General features: G+C 46.0%; 1 protein-coding gene across 10 annotated transcripts in view; it reads left to right on the top strand.

Moving 5' to 3' along the window:
- Positions 1-128: 128 nt before the first annotated feature.
- smarcd3b (SWI/SNF related, matrix associated, actin dependent regulator of chromatin, subfamily d, member 3b) overlaps positions 129-22,508 on the top strand; it is a 43,806-nt gene continuing 21,426 nt past the window's right edge. For 2 of the 10 annotated variants that reach the window (XM_031583596.2, XM_031583593.2), the window contains exon 1: positions 15,048-16,393. In XM_031583596.2, coding sequence (XP_031439456.1) covers positions 16,316-16,393 — 78 coding nt within the window. In that variant the 5' untranslated portion in view covers positions 15,048-16,315. Of the gene's footprint in view, positions 571-15,046; positions 16,394-22,508 lie in introns of those variants that run through there. The other 8 variants (XM_031583595.2, XM_031583592.2, XM_031583594.2 and 5 more) reach the window with 8 other exon arrangements.

Below are 22,508 nucleotides of genomic sequence, written 5' to 3'. Positions count from 1 at the left end.
TATTTTATGACTGACCTACTCCCCAGAGCCCCAAACACCCAAAAAAGCATCCTGTCCCACTCTTTTCACACAACCCCTAACTCGGCTAACTCCTTTAGCCTGTTACCTTGTTCTCAGCACAAGGATAGACCCAGTCTATCAGTACACTGGCTTGTGTTATTTGCATGTAGCTTACTCCGCTCATGTTTGCTTGTGTTTTCGGTCATTTATCTGGTATTGTCCCACTTGAATATTTTGAGGAATGGAAAACTACAAAACGGGGAGTAATTTGATGACGGTCCCTCTTGATTCTTAATTTCATTTTAACCCGTCTCCAGCGGTGCTCGCGCCTGCGCCTCACTTCCAACCGCACTTGGTTTTACCAGACCCGGCACCATCCCTCACGCGCTGCCTCTCCTGAGCCGCCAGCCGTTCATTTATCACTGCGTGAAAGAAGCGGGAGTGAGGAAGGACCGTTGCGAGAATCTGCGAAGAACTTCACTGCCAGAGCAACGGACAGACAGCCTCTGTTCATATTATTCTTGCTGCCGTGTCGAGACAACAGACTGCATTGCAGCGATGGAGAGAAAGGTAGGAGTTATGCGACAGTAGCATCTTGTAGCGTCGACAGCTATGTAGTTATTTGTTCATGACATTTTCGCCTCCACGATGCAAATCATTTTGTAGGCTACCTTCCATTCACACTCCACGCTGCGCTGCCCAGCCCACTTTGGTACCCCTAGGTGCATTTGCACGGCGGATCGCAGGGCAGTGTTTTCAAGCTGGGTCTAGTTTGAGGCAGGTTTTTACTTAAAGCAAAAAATTAAAACTGAAGAATCCTAACTAGTAAAATAATGATTGTTACGGCTCTCTTTCCCTGGCCTAAATTGGTCCTTAGCCTTTTAGCCTTAGCGTATGGATTAGACAGAACTGTTGAAAGGCAAGAAAATAACAACGTTAGCCTATGCTGTATGTGCGTGAGAGTGCTATGCTGTGCTCTGCATAATTACAGTACATACAGTAGTCGCACTCTCACCCGCCCTAACCGCCCCCTCCTCCCTCCCTCCCAGCACTCAGACACTGCGGGCACGGGTGGCTTGTTAACCTTGACTGCCGAGAGGTAGACACTTGAAGAGTAATAACAGGAATATGAGGCGCAGACAGTAGGCTGTTCCCCCCCAAAGCCTGACACTTACCGCTTCCACTGCTCTTGTCTCTGTTGCGCACGGTGTCGAGGCTGGAAATGCGTAGACAGCTTTTGACTGTCTGGACAGTATAATTGCCAAGGGAACGCAAGGGAGAAAACAGGTGAATACTGGCTACTGCTTCAGAAAAAAACTCGACCTACTGAACGTATTGTTTTTAAATACATTTTATGACAGCAATTTGTAGATAAAGTTTAATGGACTGAAATTGTCCTATTCACGCTCATATCGGCTATTACGCTCAAATATTTGATTTGGCCGTAGGCTTTCTGCATCACTATCATTGAGTAGACTTGCATCTTCCCCACTATAATTCTATTTAGATGAAACTACCTGTAAACCACTGCACCATCTTATATTAACAACGCTTCTTTGCTGTGACCCTCTGAGATCTAATATTACTGCATCATGAACAACCGAGAAGGCAAAGAGACCCCCAAATATAGAACGGAGTGTCTGTGTTACTCCCATACTCGTAACTCTCACTATCCCAGCATGGACAACGCGATGCTTCCTGTCATCATGTTTTCTCCAGTCTTTGAAGAAGACCAACAGTCTTTGAAGAAGACTGTCAGTCATTAATTGGATTTCCCTGAAATTGGTTATAGATTTAGGAGATTCTATTGAATGATTATGTAATTCTGCTCGGAGGGAATTACAGATTGAAATCAGGAAGCCCTAAGCTCTGTCCCATCCTAAAGTGGACAGAGGATAGGCTCAAGATTGTCTCCACCTACACGTGAGAATTCTGTTAAATGCCAAAGGTTGTCAGGATAAAGGGAGTGGTTGGCTTTCCCAGAGGCCTTTGGTCCGAGTTTGCGTTGCGGCACTCTGGTGTTTGCAGAGGCAAGGACGTGTGGAATGCCCCATAATGGAAGCCTCTCTTCTGCATGGATGCATGGGAGGAACTCCAGGCGGGGTCAAGCCTGGAGGCTCCAGCCAGACTTAATTATCTGATATAGCACTAACTGTCTGCCACCTTCTGCCACCAAGTGTTTATTAGCTCAGAGTTTCAGCTCAGTGCCATATCCACCCAAAAAAGGTTCATCTTAAAATAGGATGGCTCCATACCGTCATGTCACATAAAGGGATTGAGGTCTGCACACCGCTTACCTTCCATGAGAGCTGGGTCTGAGTCATGTGCATAGTCTCACGAAGCGAGTGAGTTTCCACTGGCTTCCACACACACACACACACACACAAACAGGGAAATCCATCATCAGTGTCACACAAACTCACTCAAGATCTTGTTTTAATTTAATGGTACTCATGGTAGTTCAGTCTACCCAGCCATGTTTCCAAAAAATGTCCGAAATGTTTGTGTGAGATCACTGTTTATTTTAAGTGAAGGAAAAGCCGTATACCCTACTGCCTTCTAATCCCTTTGAACCTTCTCGATCAAAAACAAAAATGTACCAGAGATTCATTTGTGATCTGTATGCATGCCATTCCATTCCGTCTTGTGCTTCGATTCTGACCAGACTTAGGAAAACATTTGATTTCCATGCAATAACCCGGTTGGAATGCAGAGCCTCCACACTATCCCTCACAAAGGGGGAAAGGCAGGCTCCGCTGCCTCGCAATATACGTGTGCAAATAAAGCCAATGTTTGGCCCTCTTGTCAAAATCCAATCTAGCTGGCACACAGTGAGGACTTCCCCTTCAGTATTTCTTTTTCTGTTCTTTTTTAGTAAGAAGCCTGAGGAAGGTTGTATTGATTTCAGAGAAATGGTTGGAACATGTCTATGTGTAAGGATCACCTATAGGGGTCCAATCCCAGTCTAGTTTTTTGTTAGTTACTCCATAAATATATGCCTCTAAGCACCTATTACAAATGAGGGAAGATCAGTGTGGTGTCAGTTTATGAGTTGTACACAGTGTTTGGTCTTTTGGAATATTTTAGGGTTGCGGCACTACAAATCCAACGTGTCCCGGGAGTCCAGTGTACAGTGGGGAGATTTAGGAGAGGGAATTCTCACTGCCCCTGAACAGTGCCTCCCTTGTGTCTGGAATCACTCTATTCTCCAGGCAATTATTTCCTTTGTCAGTGTGGCTTGGCGGGCACCCATCCCCTTGCCAGTAATTCCCTTTTTATCGGGTGGCACAGTCCTGAACTGAGAACAAGCAGTCAGCAGCAGCAGCAGCAGCAGCAGCAGTGGGCGTCTGTCACCTCTGGGCACAGGTGTTGAGCAGTCCCTCGGGGGGACTGGTTCCCAGCAGAGCAGGGTAGTCTGTTAGGGGCCCCTGGCCACCTGAAAGGGATCATGACGGCTCACTTCACTGCTCCTCAGTCCGTCAGTTAGTGGCAGCAGTGGCGACGCCGAGAAAGAAGGAGAGAGGGAGGGAGAGACTGAACAGAGAGAAATCCCATTAGTATTCAAGGACCTACTAAGTCTCCCTGTCACACCTCAAGAGCTCCAGAGAGCAGAGCCTCTTTCAGCAGCTGTGGGAGCTGAGAAAGATTTCAAGAGAACGAGAGAGAGAGAGAGAAACACACGCATTCCCTCTTCTCCGCTCTTCTCTCCTTTCCAGTCTTACTTTTTATTGCATTTTTCAGATAAAGAACCCTGTCCACGAAGGGTGAAAGGGATTGGGACTGAATGTGATAAATGGTTCCTCTTGGCACTCTTCCAGGAACCTTTTTGTTCTTTCCTAGTGTGTGTGTGTGTGTGTGTGTGTGTGTGTGTGTGTGTGTGTGTGTGTGTGTGTGTGTGTGGGTGAGCCTGGCTTGAACAAGTGCTCAGCAGTGGCATAGTCACATTGTGCTTTTGATCTATCCCTAGTAACAAGGTCTCACAGCAGGAAATCCTTGCTTTGACCTAGCAGGTAATGTGGTGCATTGTGTTTCGGGATGGACAAAGGTCATTTGAATCTGTTCTTTTTTTGCAACTTGCATCCTGAGTCTGTCTTTGAAGAAGTCCATTCAAGGTTTTTAATTGATGCCACACAAATGCAGCCCTCCTCTTCACACATATTAGATATCCCCTTGGTCTGGGCCTTTTGTGCTTGAGATTCCTTGCAGGGAGCACTGGACAATGGAGCACTTCCTTTTTTGGTCAGCTAGGAATGTACAGTCTGCATGGAAGAAAAGCTAGCTTTGTTGGCCAGGAAACTTCATATGGGATGTTCATTGGGTCGAGTCAGGCTTGATTGTTTGGATTTTGTTTTTAATGTAAATACAATAACATCGGAGGCGCTGATTTCTAAGCCAGTCCCTGCTTTGTAATGCTGATAGTTGGGAATGCCCTAAGGGACTTCTGTCTTATCTGTCCTCCTGACACCTATCGAGTCACGGGTAGCATTCAATTTATCTCACCTCCCACACATCTTCTACACCGGCAGGGTCTAATGAACAATCCAGTTTTACTGATAAGAACAATGAAATTTTTATGGCACAACATGCAAAGGGATATTGCCTTTTTATATTGTACACTACTATACACATGCATAATATTTAATACAGTATGACTTCATACCAAACACAGCATTGCGTACATGTTTTGTATGTTACTGTTAAGGACCTGTGGAGGTCTGGTCTTGCTAATGAAATAATCGAGGTGGGGTGCTTTTTCATATCGTTTTCAAATATGTTTTTTTTTACGAGTGTGTAAATATGCTCTGCTTGCATTTTGCAGCAGGCTACCCTGTTGAAGTTCTCATGAAATAAACAACACAGCTCCCTGTAAATAGGAGCGTAGGAGGTAATTTAGCCTTCACCACCAGTGAAGATTTATTTCAAAGTGATTTGTGTGATTTTGCAGCATAACTACAGATGGCAATGACCCAATTTGCTGTGTAATTACACACGCTCCCTTTGAAAAGCTGTTATCTTTGCGAAAGGGAAAAGGGAAGGCCTCAATTTACCCCTTTGCACCATACAGTACTCATTTAGCCATTTTCGCTGGCCCCTGTCAGTTTTTTTCCCCATCCTTTCCCTTTTTCAGAAAAAAAGCAAAAAGCTTCCCTTTGATACCAGCCTCATTGTGGGGCAGCAGGGTTTCCAGTCAGCATTCAGTTTTTCTGAGCTATTTGAATGCTTTATCGGTATTCTTTTTTTCTCACTTCCTTCCCACACGGCTGTCTAGTATGGTCAGACTCAAGTCGTCTGCAGTGGAGGGGGACTGTCTGGCTGTACACGGGTTGACCCATTTTACAGTCGATGGCTCGATATCCCTGCGTGCCCTCCTGCGTAGAGCCCACCACAGCAGACTGAGAGCAGGGTTGCTAGGGGGCGAGTTATTGGTAATCCATACATGAGCGTTGTCTAAAGGGAAATGGCATGGGATTCATCTCTCTGTCTCTTGTCTCTCTCTCCCATCCTTTATCTCGCTCTCTCTTTCTCTCTCTGTCTGTCAGAGAGATGTATGTCATGCTGTGAGTAAGTGAAAATGTAAATTGCTATATCTAGGCATGAATAAGTGAAACTGGGCGTGGATTTACATGACTTGTTTGTTCATGAAGAATCAGACCGATGGCAGAAGGTATTAGCTTAAAGAAGAGAGTAAAGTCATATGATGATACCGTCACATGCTTATAAGGCCACATAAGTCCAGATGGTTGGTGGAAGAATAGGGTTAATATATACTGCTAGTGGCTTCACAGCTCCTGGGCTTGGCCGTGGCATAGGACAAGCACACCCTGTGCTGTTAAATCATCTGAGTTTCTTGCGTAAGCGGCTTTTAAGGCTCTCCAGCAATGAAATCAGTGCTCAACTGAATTTAAGCACAGAGCAACCCATAGTTCCCTACGCCGTCCCCCAACCCTCTATACCTTTACTGAGTCACAACTGTAAACATGATGAGATGATCAGATTCATGCCTCAGCCTCAGGACTAGTGGAGTTTCCATTCTATTAAACCTGTGAGCTGGCTCTGTCATACTCTGAGAAAATAGTCAGTAATAACATTCTGCTATAAATACTACATAATGATAATAATGATGATGATAATTAACAAATACTCCCAATTACTCTTGTATTGCTCTATTGAGGTTTCAATTTCAGTTTCTTTTATTGAGATCTTTAGATGATTAAAAAAAATATATGATTTTAAGAAAAAATCAGATGACATTTTGATTAAATATCATTGCAGAACATTTTACACTTGGGATTGAAAGTATATTCTCTCAGCCTTTTTTTTCTTAGTGTAGAAAAATGTGATAGCCAAAGCGAACAAAAGGCCTCCATAGTTATTTTTACTGGTCACACTAGTAACCACCACTGGTTTAGGAACACCAAAAATAATCCTTGGTGGGATGAGGCGCTGCTCCATGCCACAGACAGAGCTATAGGCTTGTCCATCAAACCCCTCTGTCCATGTTGTGTCTGTTGCTCTCTGCTCACCCACCCCAGTGAGACAGCATGAGAACAGAGATTACAGAGAGTCATAGACAGATGGAGGGAGGAAACTCCAACTACCAGTTACTTTTCTCTATATACTGCAGACTTGTATAGTACTAATAATACTATAGTACTAACTTATAATCAGGAAATGTGTCTGTTGTGGTGTATGGTTTGAGATTATTTTGGTTGTGGTTCATCCACTAAGGTTGCATCCAGTGCAGCTGTAAGGTTGGTGCATCCAGTGCAGTTGGTGCATCCTGTGCAGCTGTAAGGTTGGTGCATCCAGTGCAGCTGTAAGGTTGTTGCATCCAGTGCAGCTGTAAGGTTGTTGCATCCAGTGCAGCTGTAAGGTTGGTGCATCCAGTGCAGCTGTAAGGTTGGTGCATCCAGTGCAGCTGTAAGGTTGGTGCATCCAGTGCAGCTGTAAGGTTGGTGCATCCAGTGCAGCTTTAAGGTTGGTGCATCCAGTGCAGTTGTAAAGTGAAGTGCAAAAACGGAGGTATACAATCCGATACATTGGCACCTGATCATATATACTGCATGTTCTGCTCCCTCATAATGGCGCTGGGGCCCATGAGAAGTTTCCACGACACAGCAATTCTCAATGTATCGATCCCTGGTCTGACCCAGAGCATGACCGCTTTGTAAGTGATAAGCCTGGTGCATGCGGTTGGTCCATGCACTATGACGCAGTGGAAGCAGTAATGCAGTAATGCTAACCATCTCTATCCTCTGTGGGCATGTTCATGTCCCAACAGTTTATCCGGTGTGCAAGCCTAAATATTGGCTACTGCAGATAGTCTTTTAGAAAGAATTTCAGTTCGTTTAGAGTGTATGAATGCTCACAAGTATTTACAGGGAATATTAAAATTAATGGGCCTTGGCATAAGTCTGGGTGGTCTCAGCAAGAGCTTACTCTTTTTTCTTTTGGCAATCAGTGAAGCTAGCTTGCTAAGGTATGTTTGTTGCCAAATATCTCACTCAAAAAGAAAACATGTTTTTTGCTAAATGTTAAGATGACCTGTTACCACAGCTACAAAACTGAAGAAATGCCTTCCAGTTTGTGTGTGTATCTGTGTGTGTGTGAGGGGGTGGGGTGGGGGGGTCTATGGTGCATTTGGGCTAATTGTGAGGCAGGGCAGGCACTGTGCACCCCAGCAAAGCCTCCCTTTCGGGAAAGGCACTGAAAGTAAAGGAGACAGAGAGCAAGAGAGAGAGCTTCAAAGAGGGAGTGTATATTTGAGAGAAAAGGAGTGTGTGAAAGACTTTGTGAAAGTTTGAAAGATGGAGTCAGAAATAGAGACTTAGGGCAAGAGAGTTTGTGAGAGAGCAAAAGAGTTTGAGAAACAGAGGGGCAGTGAGTAACAGAGAGAGAGAGACAGAGAGGGCAACAAAGAGCCCTGCCAAGAAGCTGGAACAGGAAGCCAGTGGATAAAGATGCTTTGTGCAGACCAGCGCCATCCAGCCAGGCCCCATCTCCTAAACCCTTAATTGCTGTGGTACTCCTGTCACTCTGAGTGGAGCTTTCCGGGCAGGAAGGGATATAATCGTGCCACCAACTTAAAGCCTTGACATTTCTGCACCTTGAACATCCTCACTCCCCCTCCAAAGTTTTGTAATAGATGGCATGAGTGAAAATTAAGGGTTGGATTTACAAGGAGTGTTTTTCTCATAGACTCATCTACCTCGGCTAAATGCACAATAATCAGGTGTTCAAAATGAATCACCAAATTACAAAGGCTGATTATCGAAATGAGGCGTTTAAATGATAGGCACCTGTGTTCAAATGAGGTTAAAAAAGGTTTACTTGTCCATGGGGACTTTAAAGATGACTTATTATGCTCATTTTGAATGTTCATAATTTATTTTGAGGTTTACTAGAATAGATTTACATGCTTCAATGTTCCGAAACATAATTTTTCTCATACAGTACATCTCTGTTCACCCACTGTCTGAAATGCTCCGTTAGAGCTCGTGTGTCTTTAAGTCCTCCCTCCTGATGAGCTTAGTGTGCTCTGATTGATCAGCTAGGTGGGTAGTAAGGATTGTGTTACAAAATTGCGTCATCTTGTAACAAACAAAAAGGGCTGGAATTCCAATGAGGCAAAGGTGGTTTCTGCGGGAGAGTTACTCTGTCTGGCCTGTACTTTGGGCCTTGTAACTTTGCAGACCATTTACATGTACAAAAGCTATATAACACACTAAAAGAAAGGGGCCGAAAACAAAAAGCATAATAGATTCTCTTTAACGGGTGTCTAATGCAGTTGTCTGGGCAGTTAGCAAAATGGATGCATTACGAAAACTTGAGTTTGAGGAAATAGAAGAACATTGTTGCCACCAACAGGGAGTCAGAATATTCACTGATTGGAGCAATCTGCTCGAACAGTTCAGTGATATAAGTTTCTTAATGCAATTTAGGATTTCAAAAGAATATTTTTACTGGCGTTTGAACCTCATAAAAATGTATTAAATAATAAAATGTATAAGATTTATAAATTATGATGATAAAATGTATAAAGTGAAATTTTCACTCTTTCTTTTCGGACATGTTGTCAACATCTCAACAGCACTCTAAGCTTTAAATTGAAAGGTACTCACACAACAGGCGCAATGAAAGGCTGTAAAATAGGCTCCAGGTCTGGCTCACCCAGTTCATTTTGAACACCAGAAAAACACAACACTAAACCCCCTTTGTAAATATGGCCCGTGGTTTATTTCAGCAGACATTTTAATGCATCAGAACATAGCAATATATTCATGAAGCACAGTTGTTTCTTATGGGTGCACTTCTTATACTCTCTTGATAAACATTTTCCTTGCCACTGACTTGTAAACTCTACATGTCGTAGTGTTCACATATAGTATAGTAGATGGTAGTTTATAGGTTTTGCATTTCAGAAGTGCTATTTGAGTCAGATTCCTCACTAATTCATGCCTGCTCCATTAGAGGAAATCACCAAGTCAGCATTCAAACACTCAGCACAGACTGCTGTGTGCTGAAGTGCGCTGCTCCATGCAACAGACAAAGCTACAAGCTTTTCCTTCATCTCATTGGCTCCTTGTTGCCATGGCGACACAGACTGTTCGTACAGCTCATCATTGGTTAGTCTCAAATACAATTGTTGTAAAAACAGCAGGACCTGCTTTGAGAGTCTGAAGGGGATCAGGGCATGGTTTTGGACAGGCTTTGGCAGGTAGCCCTCAGTGGAGTCAGAGAGAGAGGGCCTCTGGTGTTCAGGGAGTGTTTGCTGGCGTACTGAACACTATTGCTCCTGCTGCGTTTCCTGTGTAGACCGTACCGACATCCCTCTCTGCCACTCCAATGACTTATTCCATCTTCTTTACCTGATGTGTGTGGTATTCATGTGTGTGTGTGTTTGTGTGTGTGTGTGTGTGTGTGTGTGTGTGTGTGTGTGTGTGTGTGTGTGTGTGTGTGTGTGTGTGTTTGAGAGAGACACACATTGGACTTAATTTTTCCAAAACTGTCAGTCCTTGGTTATGTGAGCCCCCCTCTCCCTTTCCCTTTCACTTTCTTTCTCTCTGTCTCTTTCCTTCTCCTCCTCTCTTTCACACAAGCACATACATTTAAACACATACACACAGCAAATACACACACACACACCAAATGAACACACTGCGTGTGTGTAGCTGTAGGCCATCGTTGGACAGATGTGGTCCACACCACCCTGCATGATTACCCCTCTGCTTTTCCTCTACTACGAAGGGCCAACGGCAGGGTCTGCCTGCAAAACTCTGCAGTTTACATCGTCTCTCATTTCCATATAATTCCATTCGCAAGCCTTGCATCAGCTCTTAAAGGAACAGTGAACCCTTTAATCCGGATAGAATCCGACTGGTTTGCAGGTCTTTTGTTCATGCTTGACACTGATTTATCCACTGTGACACTGTTTTAGTTGCAGACTAACAGAATTTGTAGGTCAGAATTATTTTCTAGCTCACAGACTGGTGTAGGGTGGATTTCCTTGCCAGCTTTGCTTGTATTACTGAAAGACCGCTTAGAACCAGAGATGGATGTCACTGAAGTGGCTAGTAAGGCCATTATGAAATTGCCATGTATTTCACTCATCACCTTGACACAGTCATGTTTCAATCAGTGTGAGTAGAAAATGTGTTTATCATGTTTGTCATCGGGGGTTTTTTTAAGCCACATATTCCAAAGGCAATTAAATGCTAAAATCTGATAGTTTCATTTTTTCAGTCAGGATTGTCGATTTTTTTCCTGGCTGCTTTGTAGCAGCCATTTTGTTTGTGGAATACTGTGGGCTATATCACCATTTTATATGCTGCTGCTGCTGCTGCTGAGACTGCTCCACTCCACTCCACTCCACTCCACTCCTTTCCCTCTCAAATCAAATTGAATTGCCTAGTGGAGCGCCCTTGTGTTGCGTTGTGTTGTGTAAGAGCACAAGTCAACCAGCCAAAGGAGAATCCCTCACTGCGGGGGATCTCAAATCAGGTTTCCCTAAAAAAAAAGATAAGTCAACAAGACGAAGAGAAAAAAAACTAGTCTTTCCTCGGGGGTGGGGGGTTCCTGCACACCAGCTCAACTCAGTGCTTATTAAGAGCCTTGTGCTAATTAAGAAAACCAATCTGCCCCTAAATGAGTTGGGGAAGGGCTGTGTGAGAGAGCTGGAAAGTCGGGCAATCTATCATACTTCATCAGCCGTTGTTTTCGAAGAGGAAATGACATTTGAGGATTTTTGATTCTCTGCCTGTTAGCGACCGTGTGTGACCAGCCGGAAAGAAAGGAGAGGCAAAGGCAGAACAGAGCACAGTGGAACAGACAGATCAGAGACCTCTCAGATGCTCCCTTGTGGTCAAAAGGAGAAAGTCATCAAGGACTGTGAGCCTATGATGACTATACATTTATCTCATGCTTTTATCCAAAGGAAGCTGAGGCACAGTTAATGTATGCATTGTTGTGCATTTCCTGGAAGCTGATCCATTGTTCCTGATGTTATCATACCCTAGCCTTTGAGCCAGCATTGTGAAGCTGGGCAAGCAAGACGTTTGTCACCCTAGCAGTTCAAAGTACATTTTCTTACTGTAAAATATATTTTCTAGATTTTAAAGCATGAACAGCCTAATTTCTGTGATAGCATTGGACCTGACTTTTCTGAATGTTTTTTTGCCACACTCTCTGTGCGTGAGTGTTCAGCCTGCTCACACGACACAAGACAGTCAGTCTCGCCCTGATTGGCACAAATCAGATAGTCTGGACTGGAATCAATGAGAGGCCGATCAATAAGCTTCCTCTGCTGGCTAGACGGAGTACTGCTGTCTCCGCTGGTCTTGTTTGCCCCCCCCCCCCACACACACACACACACACTTCACCTCACCCCCTTCTCGACTCTGTAAGCCCCCTGGCCCCCCTCCCGGATCAGTCAATGGGACTTGACCATTTGTTGAGACTGGCACTGGTGGATGAGGGAGAGGGAGGGGGTCCGGCAGGGGGTACTCATACGCACGCAGGGGGTCTTTTCTGGACCCTTACAGTAGTTTGCACCCCACGTGGGTCTGCTGTATTTACAGCTAGTTTGGCTGCTGCCATTTGATGAAGACATTTGGGCAGGATAATGTATTTTTCCTAGGATGTTTTGTATTTCATGTTGTATTACATTTGAAATGTGGATAAACAGTGGATGGAATAATCCTTGTAGGAAGTGAATCCACTTCATATAAGACCACTGTGAAATCACTTTAATGTATGAAATGTGAATGTGTATACATACTTGATTCCTATGGAGTGCTGGGCAGGCAGAGAGGTGGGCAGCCACAAGAAAAGCTTGAATTTCATGGCATATCCTTCAATGGGTGGAGGCTAGCCAGGAAATAGAAAGTTCTCTTGTTTCACCAGCAGGTGTCACCGTTGAGGTTGGCAGAGAGGCAAGATTAGTAAGCATGCCAGTTCTATGTCTGTTTGAATTGGACAAATACACTGTACTGCCCCTCGATTCATGCTGATTTTGTCATATTAAATGTATGAAGTGCATTTTGAAAACATTTTGGGAAAAATGTATTCCTCTAACAACCCTCCATCGTAACTGCCTTCATGTTATTTTCTGTGTCAGTTTTCATCTCGTCTGGCCCAGATCTGGAGCTCATTCTGGCTTGGTCCGCTGACGGGTCCGTTTAGCGCCCTTGTCAGTCATGTCAGAGTAGACCAAGCACTGTCGTTTCACTCCCCATCCCTCCCACTCCCTGTCATTTACTCTGTTCAGTACTGCTCAGCATACAGACTCTCTCTCTCTCTCTCTCTTTCTCTCTCTCCCTCACTCCTACACTGAGAGACAGGAGCCATAGCTGAGGGCCCCAGAGTTGCTGTGATCGTTAGAATATCAGAACATCTAGTTTGGGGTTGTAAGCCCTGAGGGCTGGAATTTATATTGGCGAGTGAGCTGCCAAGTGACATCACTGTTGGCTAAACTTCAGAGGGGCGTTTTAGTCCAAAATGAACTTAGCAAGAAGGTGAAGTCTGGGAACTGATGCTGTCTTTTATGGGCATACTGGGCGTGTGTGTGTGTGTGTGTGTGTGTGTGTGTGTTTTGGCTGTTTTTTTTGCTTGCTTTCCAGTGTTCAATTTAACAGGTTCCCGATTAGTTTGCAGTAAACATTGTTTTTGCTTACATTACAGTTCTTGAAGTCATAATGCACAAATATAGCACACATCATTTTTTTAAGCTGACACAGTATCGGGTGTCAGGCACAGAAAGAGTTCATCACTCATTGGCTGCTCATAGCTGGGGATTGATTGCAGTGATGTCTTAATGAAGGCTTCTCGCCATTGGTCAGGGAGAAGGACACAAAGTGTTGAAAACGTACCGACCCCACCCACCTCTCCTTAGGTCCCTAGAATGGCCGGTGATAAATGGCACTGTTGCACAGCAAGGGTTTATAATTGGGGTCACAAGGGTCAAAGGTGACGACCCTTAACGTGAACTTTATACAGTGGCACAGCAGCTGGAGTTACACCTCAATAATAGCCATTGAAGAACTGGAGAGATCATATTGACAGCGGTCATAGTTTAGCATTTGTGGACAGCACTCTAAGCAGACCTCTGAGAGAAGTTTTACAGTTGGTTGATCACATTATGGAAAACCACAGCTAAGCTGAAGGTAACAATTAACTATCATGCTTCCTTTAATCCGTTAAACTGCAATGTGGATAAATAACAGCATTTTTGAGGTAATTCTACTTAAGGGACTGTCTGCTGCTCAATTCCATGTACTTGGAACCAGAGGAAATTAGCAGCGTGTCTGTTTTAGGTCAAGACCTCTCTGACCCCCATCCCTCCTGTAGACAGTCTGACCTCCAGGGGTCAATCTGTGCTGAGCGGCGTAGAATGGGAGAATGACAGTGGCTTGTGTCTGGTCTTAAAAAAACACACCCACAATTTCACTCACACATGCTCCATCTCTCTTCCTCGACCACCCCCACCTTCAACACTCACAGACACGCATACATTCACACACACACACACTTAACACACAATTCTCTTGGAGTGCCTTTGTCATTCAGATTGCCCTAAATGAATAATTCAGAAGCTCTTAAAAGAGGGGGGAAGGGAGGAGGAGGAGGAGGGTCCTTACCCTCCTTTGTAGTGTGCACCCTGACAGCAGCTGATTCCAGAACAGCGTCACATCCACACCAGATCGGGGCCAGAGCCATCTTAGGGCAGGGTGCAGTCTCGTGCTCTCTGGCTATATTTGTGTAGCTGGTAGCTGGTGACTGGTGCGCGTCGTGCCTGCCCAGCCATGCCCACTTTAACAGGCCCTCATGGTGTTTCCCCATTAGCAGCTAATTAAAGAGCTCAAGAGGAGGGGGCTGGATACCCTGACAGATGGAAGGAGAATAAGATGTCTGTCTGTGTGTGTGTGTGTGTGTGTGTGTGTGTGTGTGTGTGAGAGAGTGTGTGTGTGTTTGTGTGTGTGTGTGTGTGTGTGTGTGTGTGTGTGTGTGTGTGTGTGTGTGTGTGTGTGTGTGTGTGTGTGTGTGTGTGTGTGTGTGTGTGTGTGAGAGAGTGTGTGTGTGTGTGTGTGAGTGTCATAATCCTCATGGTAACAGCAGCCACACAGCAGCACCACAGACTCGTCCCTGTTCTATTTCATTGATGTTTCACCCCCATAGTTGAGCACTGATTGTAAAGTGGGTCCATTCACATACTTGATGGATAATGCGGAAGAAATATTGACTATTTCTATTGACTACATTTACTATGGTATGATGCTTCTTTCTCTTTTCCCTATGTGTGCGTGCGTGCGTGCGTGCGTGCGTGCACTCATTTGTACATTTCATTTAGTTTCGGAGTGAGAAAGATCGTGAATGCCATGACTGATGAATGCCCTTTATAGAGCTTGAAATGGGGGAGATGCAGGAGGTACAATATGCACACAAGGATTTGTCCTCTTGTGTTAGCAGATGTGCCTTATAGATACTCCCAAAGTGAATGTGGAGTTCCTTGTTAGTGCCATGGTGTAGGAATGCTTTTTATATGACAGTGTATCTATAGCCATCTTGGATGTAAGGTTATCTTTTTCTTGTAATCTTTATAAATAGTCTTTAGTCATGTGTATATGTGTTGCATGTGTGTGTATGGAATGTGTTGTGTTAATCTGCTCAGTTTGTAAATTTGACATAAAAAACATCCTGTATTTTTGATAATTGACATTGATCTTTGATAATTAGTAGAAAAAGAAGAACAAAGCTGCTGTTGATTGGTAGTAACAGTTGGTTTGCAGCTTAGAAGGCAGAATCTCATGTTAGTTCCACAGTGTTTGACCAATGCCCTTGCCAGGTAGGGAAGGAGGAGGTTGGAAAACTCCCCATGGAAAGCGTGAGCTGGAACGGGAGGAGAGAAAAAGAAAAAAAAACAGTCAGCCCATCCCCTTTAAGGGAAGCCAACCCCTTTAAGAGAGGCTCTGCTCTGTTTTGAGAATGAGCCATGCTCCCTGGGCCACAGCATGCTGGACTGCTGCAGAGTGGAGAGGGCAGAGGGAGAGAGAGAGAGAGAGAGAGGGAGGGAGAGAGAGAGGGAAAGAGAGGTAGAGAGAGAGAGAAAGAGAGAGAAAGGGGAAGGGTGGTGGAGGCTGGGGCGACAGGCTCACTGGCGAGGCGAGCTCACCCACCCACCGCAGGGCTCAGTCAGCCAGTCAGTGAGCATGGCCTTATCTACCAATGGAATGTAACAGCTGCACAAGGGGAGGGGGAGGAGGGAGTGGTGAGGGGGCAGGGGTGGCGGTTTGCGTGGGGGGAGGGCAGCACGGAGGTGGGCCGGCCGGAACCCCCCTGCCAGACCCCCACTCTCGTCGCCCCCCTCCTCCTCCTCCTCCTTCTCCCCCTCCTCCACTCCTCTCCTCTCCTCCTCTCCAACCCCCCTCTCTCTCGCTCTCTCGCTCTCGTCCCCTCTGCCGGCTGCTTGAAAGGCAGCTCAACTACACGAGAGTGCGAGACTGAGTGAGAGACACAGCAGGGCAGCACGCTGAAAACAGAGAGAGGGGGAGAGAGAGAGAGAGAACAGGGAAGGGAGAAGGAGAGAGAGAAGGAGAGGCAGAGAGAGGGAAGGGGAGAGAAAGCGGGGACAACAGTCAGAGGAAAACACAAAGGGAAGGGAAGTGGAACAGGGGAGGGGGGCTGGGGAGTTGAACAGAGGGTGAAAAGGAGAGAGAGAGACAGAGAGAGAGAGGCGAGGAAGAGGGAAAGACAAAAGATAGAGGGAGAGAGAGAGAGAGAGAGGACAGCTAGAGCGGGGCGTGCAGGGGGGACAAGGGAAATGGCCACTGAGGAGTCGGCTGGAGGAGCTCGCAAAGCCACCAAGAGCAAACTGTTTGAGTTCCTCGTCCATGGAGTGGTGAGTGTATGTGTGTGTGTGTGTGTGAACGAGAGAGAGAGAGAGAGAGAGAGAGACTGCATGTATGAGAGAGAGAGGGAGCATTGCCGCCGCCACTGCCGTCTGTGTGCACGCGATAGCAGGCAGAGCTGTCCATGTGAAGGTTATTTCCAGTCTCCCGCACGCTGCCTTTCTTTTTAAAGCGGCGCAAGAGAAAAGACGAAGGGGTGGTGGTGGTAGTGATGTGGGGTGGGGGGGTGGGGGGCGGGAGAGAAGGAGCCAGTCAGGCAGGCGTGCGTTTGTGTATGACAGAGAGCGATAGAAAAAGAGGGAGAGAGATAGAGAGAGAAAAGAAAGACAGCAGACAAACCTCCTGGCTACAGGATCTGTCTGGGAGCATGGATAGGCAAGCCGGACAATTCTGTTCCATTCAGAGCACCGGAGTAGAAGCAGAGGAGAGCGCACTGGCAGCTAAGAAGCAGCACAAGTGAATGAGATCTGGAGCACCACTGCGTTGATGTTGTTGACAGACTTTGTGCAAATGTTGACGGTTCCTCAGACATATTCCTTTTTTGCGCCGAGGACGCAACTCACCAAAATAGCTTCAAAAGAGTGAACGCACGTCTTCAGAGGTAGTGATAGAATGAGTGCGAGAGGAAAGGAGAGCTGAGGAGAGTGCGCTTACAGCAGCAGCATTGTTTTTTCAATCTCGAATCAGGGAGAATATGATCTTTTATTAATGATAACTACTGCTTTGTCAAGCAGGAACAGCTGCAAGCCTTTTTATAATCTCTCTCTACGGTGTCATTTCAGGTCTATGTGGTCTCCCCAGAAAAAAAATACAACTTTGTAATTTTGTGGTGGTCCGTAAAAGGTCAGGTGCCATTTCTTGGCACTGATTGTAGCGCTCCGTATAGCAGTGCAATGCTCTGCTTTCGAGATCCATTTGTGTTTACAGTGTTGTTAACTGAAGACTGCAGAGATTCTGTGGTCATTCACTTCAAAACTAATCAGCCCAGTTTAGAGGTTCTTAGAGGGCCACCGCACCAGGAACCTCAGCCACAGAGCAGACTCGTTGTCTCGTCTCAGTTGTTCACTGTGTTTCGTGGCTGGAGTTTGAGCCAACACCGTAATGCCTTTTTTGGTTTGATTGGGAGAAAGGTTCGTGCCAGTATTATGACTTAATTGGCTGAGTGGAGTGAGTTATTTTCTATGCTTCGCTGACAGTTATGTGGCCCCCACAGTAGATGGCCGCTTTACAAGAAAACGACAAAAACAGAAGTTTTTAATGCGGCATTTCTGCGGGCTTCCGCATTGACATGCTACAGACATTTGGAATTGCAAACATCTGACATCTCTTTTAGAAGGCTGCTGTCTGTGTATAAATCACGGCGTGCTGGGATTGAGCGTTACGCGTGTTTTTCCCCCCCCACCGCCGCTTGGTTGGGTTGGGTGCTGTAGCAGCACGCATCAGTGATGAACGAGTCAAGTGAGCGGCATGCGTCCCAGCGGTCTAATTAACCTTGACGAAGCTCCCTGTATTCCCAGCTAAATGTTTCCCACCGTTTGATTTGAGACTCCCCTCGCCACCAGAGCCTGCAACAGGATGTGTCAGAGACCTGAGCGGGCCCTTCAGACAATGCTCTCCCGCACTGAGTGTGTTTACAGAGCTCAGACTAAAGTAGGCTGTGTATGGTATGAAGATATCTTTCTTTTTGTAGGAAATACAGCTTTATTTTTGTGAGAGAGAGGGATGGTGAGACACTTTTGTTTCGATTGGTTTTTTTTTTTAGGTGAGAAATAGTGACTTACACCATGCATTGCTACAGTGTTGCGGATAAGTGATCTTGGCATCTATAGGGTGACGTGGGTGGATTGAACTAACTGAATGTTTCAATAATTGTTTTCCTTTCATCTAGTTCTCTTGGCAGAGTGTTTTTTCCCATAATGGGTGGTGAACTCCGTATGTAAGGTTAGGAGAGCATAAGAGTTATTGTGTGTGTTTTTGAATGTTCTTTGAAAGTTTTCGGTTCCCCTCACAGAAAAAAAACTCTCTCTCTCTCTCTCTCTCTCTCTCTCTCTCTTTCTCTCTCTTTCTCTCTCTGTCTTTCCATTCTCTCTCTCGCTCTTTAATCACATACTCGCACACACACGCCCCCTCCCCACCCACACTCCACTCCTCTACTCGCATTGTACTGGTTAATGAGAGACAGATCCTTTTCGTTTTTTTCTACACTGCGTACGTCTGTGTATAAATAATGCTGACCTTGGGGTCAGGTGGTTTGATGACTGCTGGTTTGTGGTATTTCTACTCGGTTGAAAGACCTTAGGTCCCATTCAGTGGCTAACTACACACAGCACTTTTCACCGACTTAGAATACAAAAAGCTGTACATCATTTTTGCCTCATGCAGTTGCTTTTAGAAAAGACCATGAAAGATGCTTAAATATATTGATTCATCCATATGTTTGTAATATGATATGTAAACCATTCATGTTAAACATCATGTTGATCCTGCTGATGGTTGGTGACATAAGAAATGTTTTATACACAGGAAAAGATGTTGAATTCCTTGTGCTATTGGTTGGGGACTTCCCACAGCAGCCAATCCTCTCACTGTCACATGCAAGTACTCCTAGTCAGCAACCTAACTTAACCAATATGACAACTGCCCATCCTGTGCAGCAGGATACAACAACGCACAACTGGCTGAAGACAGCCGCAACACGCGCCTGTTGTACCCAGGATATGTAAAGGCCCTCCCACACAGTACAACACGTGCTGTCTGTAACCCACAAGTGCTTAACACAGCAACATCACTATTTACCAGAGTTTCACTCCAGCGATATGAAGTTTTGTAAAATAACCAGAGGAAGATAACCTCTCTGCACCCAAAGGCCTGATCTCACAACTGTTTCCTCCTCTGCTGTTAAAAAAGCAACATGATGCCAAACGCAAGACAAAGTCAACTTTGACCCTTGTGAAACATCAGGGGTGTTTTTCTGAGAGCACTTCCACAAAGACCCCACTCTCCCCACACTGCTTTCACAGCTGCCCTCAGACGTTAGCGCCGCACCCGACGAGTCGTGTTTACAATTCAAACCACAGCTCAGTCCGTCCGACAGGCCAGCTTCCTCCCCTCCGCACTCGCTGAACCATCATAAGGCTGACAGAAAAGGAGGGTGACCTCATCTCGCGTCCTCCTTTTGGCATTATTCGAATGTCTCCCAAGATCTATGGGAACTTGATTTCAGTCGTCCCAGCAGCGCCTCTTTAATGCGGTGTCTCAGTAATGATTTCTCTTGAGCAATCGGCCGGCGCCTTTTGGCTTCATTGATGCTCTCGCTGGCGCCACGTACTCTTTCTTCTCCTTGACCTTCACTGAAAGCCCCGGCTGTTTGCCACCTCTGCCAAGAGCCATCTGCATGTTAATGCTCTCAGTCGTTGTGCCACTGTTCCCTCCAGACCAGCTCGCCTCTGCTCGGAAATTAGCATTTGTTTGTGACATCTCATGCTATTTCATTGCACAGTGTTGTGAGTGTGCTTATGTTCCGGAGCCCTTTAGAGGACAAGTGGTTAGCATTTAGTGCGTTCACAGGTTGAGGAAAGCCATTACAGGCAGACTTGGCTTATAATGGGTGTCAGTTATGAGCGAGCCAGCAGGTCCTCTTGTGTTAAAGCTAGTTCTTCATCGATTTCGTGTTTCCCTTGTGGCGGTTCAACCCAGCATGAATGTTGAGCAGGAGGGATTGAGAAATCCCTGTTTTTATCCAGTTGAAGGTTCAGCATTGCTTTCCAAAGACTCATCATATCTTAAGAATAAGAGAGATGCCCTGGAACTCTACACACATGCAGTCACACACACACACACACACACCTTCAAACACACACATAGCCATGCTGTGTGCTGTGAAGGTCATGATGTTCCTCGCCTACCTACCACAGAGCTCTCTCCATCTCCCCTCTCTCTTTAATCTGTTCTGTCTTTGTCTCGTTCCATCTGTCTGTATGGCCGTCTGACCTGGGAGGTGGGGAATGTCAAATTAACACCTAAAGCAAACTCAAGGTGGGCAGTGGCACAAGTATCAGAAAGATTAGGTTTTATTAACAGGCATAAGAGATGCAATGGACTCTGTACTGTGTGTGTGTGTGTGTGGTAGTGCACAAAGGCACTTGGATGTGTGCACTTCTACCCCCGACAGTGTTGTTATGCCTTTAAATATGCCCATCAGTATGTTCCCGTTCTGGTTCACCCAAAGCGTTTGACCCCACACACCACACACACAGAGCGTTTGTGCTTCTTCTCACTCCCTCTTTTTCATGCCAGAAGACCTCCAACACACTCGCCAGAGAGGTCTGGCCCCATGCCTACATATGTGTACATGCAATGCCCTCCTGTATGTGTGTGAGGGAGAGGAATACAGAAAGAAAGAAAGAAAGAAAGAGAGAGAGAGAGAGAGAAAGAGGGAGCAGTGGAGGCTGAGGGAGGTGGGTGTCCTCTTGTTCTGATAGTGGAGTGAAACCAGAGGAAGAGCCAGGGGGAGCGGCTCAAGGAGAGGTGAAAAAGGGGCTGGCCAGCAGCCCAGAAAGCCTGCAGCCACAAGAAGACTGTGTGTGTGTGTGTGTGTGTGTGTGTGTGTGTGTGTGTGTGTGTGTGTGTGTGTGTGTGTGTGTGTGTGTGTGTGTGTGTGTGTGTGTGTGTGTGTGTGCATGTATTTATGTGGAACACAAAGTCTCTGTGTTTGTGGGTATGAACGAGTGTAGGTATGTTTGTGCATATGTGTATGTCTGTTATAGACAAATGTATATAGAGAGTCTGTGTATTTGTGTGTGTGTGTGTGTATGAGTCTCTCTTTTAAAGTGATTCAGTGTGTGTGTGCGTGTTAAAAACACGATGCCCAGACTGGAGCGATCACACAGCTGCTGGAGCCCACCCCCCACCCCACCCCACCCCCCAGAGTGACAGCACCACCTGTACACGCCGGCAGCCCCGCGCCAGAACCCCGCTCTCAGGACAGGCTCCATTTTAACCTCCGGCACCCCTCACGCCGGTGCTACAGGCAGCGCTCCAAACGGCCCAGACAAAGCCACTCTCTGTGTCCTCAGTTTGTCGGTTGGCCTTTAATGAATATTCACACACATAAGTTAGACACCGTCCAGGGCATATGATATCCAGTGGGTCGCCTCATGCGTGTCTGTGGTGCAGTCGGTGGTGAAGTAATCCGTCTGGGCAGCTCAGGAAAATGGCACAGAGTTTACATGTCAGGTTGCAGCAGACTGAAATTACGTGTCAGGTTTCAGAAAACAGACAAGGCAATGTATTACCTGGAAGTGGACACTTCTGGCTGTGTTGGGTCTAGTTTAAAGAATGTTCTCATTGAGTACATTTAGTGGCCTGTCAGACATTATTAGGTTCTGGAGCTTGAATCAGGCAATTAAGACTTTACTAAGCTCCTATCACAGTTAGTTACAGTAGTGATTGAAATTCTTCTGTGAGGATATGGTCATCTTTTTGCATGGTCACTCACCTAAGCCCTCCCTTTTACTCTTTTAACATTTTGCCCATCTTGATAATTCACCTCAACCCCCACACACAAACACGCCTCTGCCAGGACCTCTGGAGTTTGTTTTCATTCGCTCCCTGTATGTGTCTGTGCCGAGCTGCGTGGGACACAGAGGTGCACTGATGGCCGACGTGCCGTCCGTGTGTTTGACTGGGAGGCCCGGTGGCTCCGCGGCGGGTCACTGGGTTCAGAGGCGCTGCTGGAGCGGAGAGGTTGACAGAGATCTGCCTGAGGTCCGAGCCCCGGTTATCTGCCTCCATACCGCCTAGATCCAGGCCTGGGGAGATAAGATTATAACAACCCCATACCAGCCAGTGACTGTCTGTGTGAGTGTGTGTGTGTATTCACGTGAGAGTGTATTGGTGTGTGTGTGTGTATGTGTGTGTGTGTGTGTGTGTGTGTGTGTGTGTGTGTGTGTGTGTGTGTGTGTGTGTGTGTGTGTGTGTGTGTGTGTGTGTGTGTGTGTGTGTGTGTGTGTATTCATGTTAGTGTATATAAGGGTTCATGTTTTTGTGTGTATGTTTGAAAAGAACAAACAGACTGTGTGTGTGTGTGTTTGAGTGAGACGAGTA

Source organism: Clupea harengus, chromosome 17 (assembly GCF_900700415.2).
Source record: "Clupea harengus chromosome 17, Ch_v2.0.2, whole genome shotgun sequence".
Taxonomy (NCBI): Eukaryota; Metazoa; Chordata; class Actinopteri; order Clupeiformes; family Clupeidae; genus Clupea; species Clupea harengus.
The sequence above is the reverse complement of the archived record's forward strand: the minus strand, read 5'-3'. Positions and strand labels throughout refer to the sequence as shown.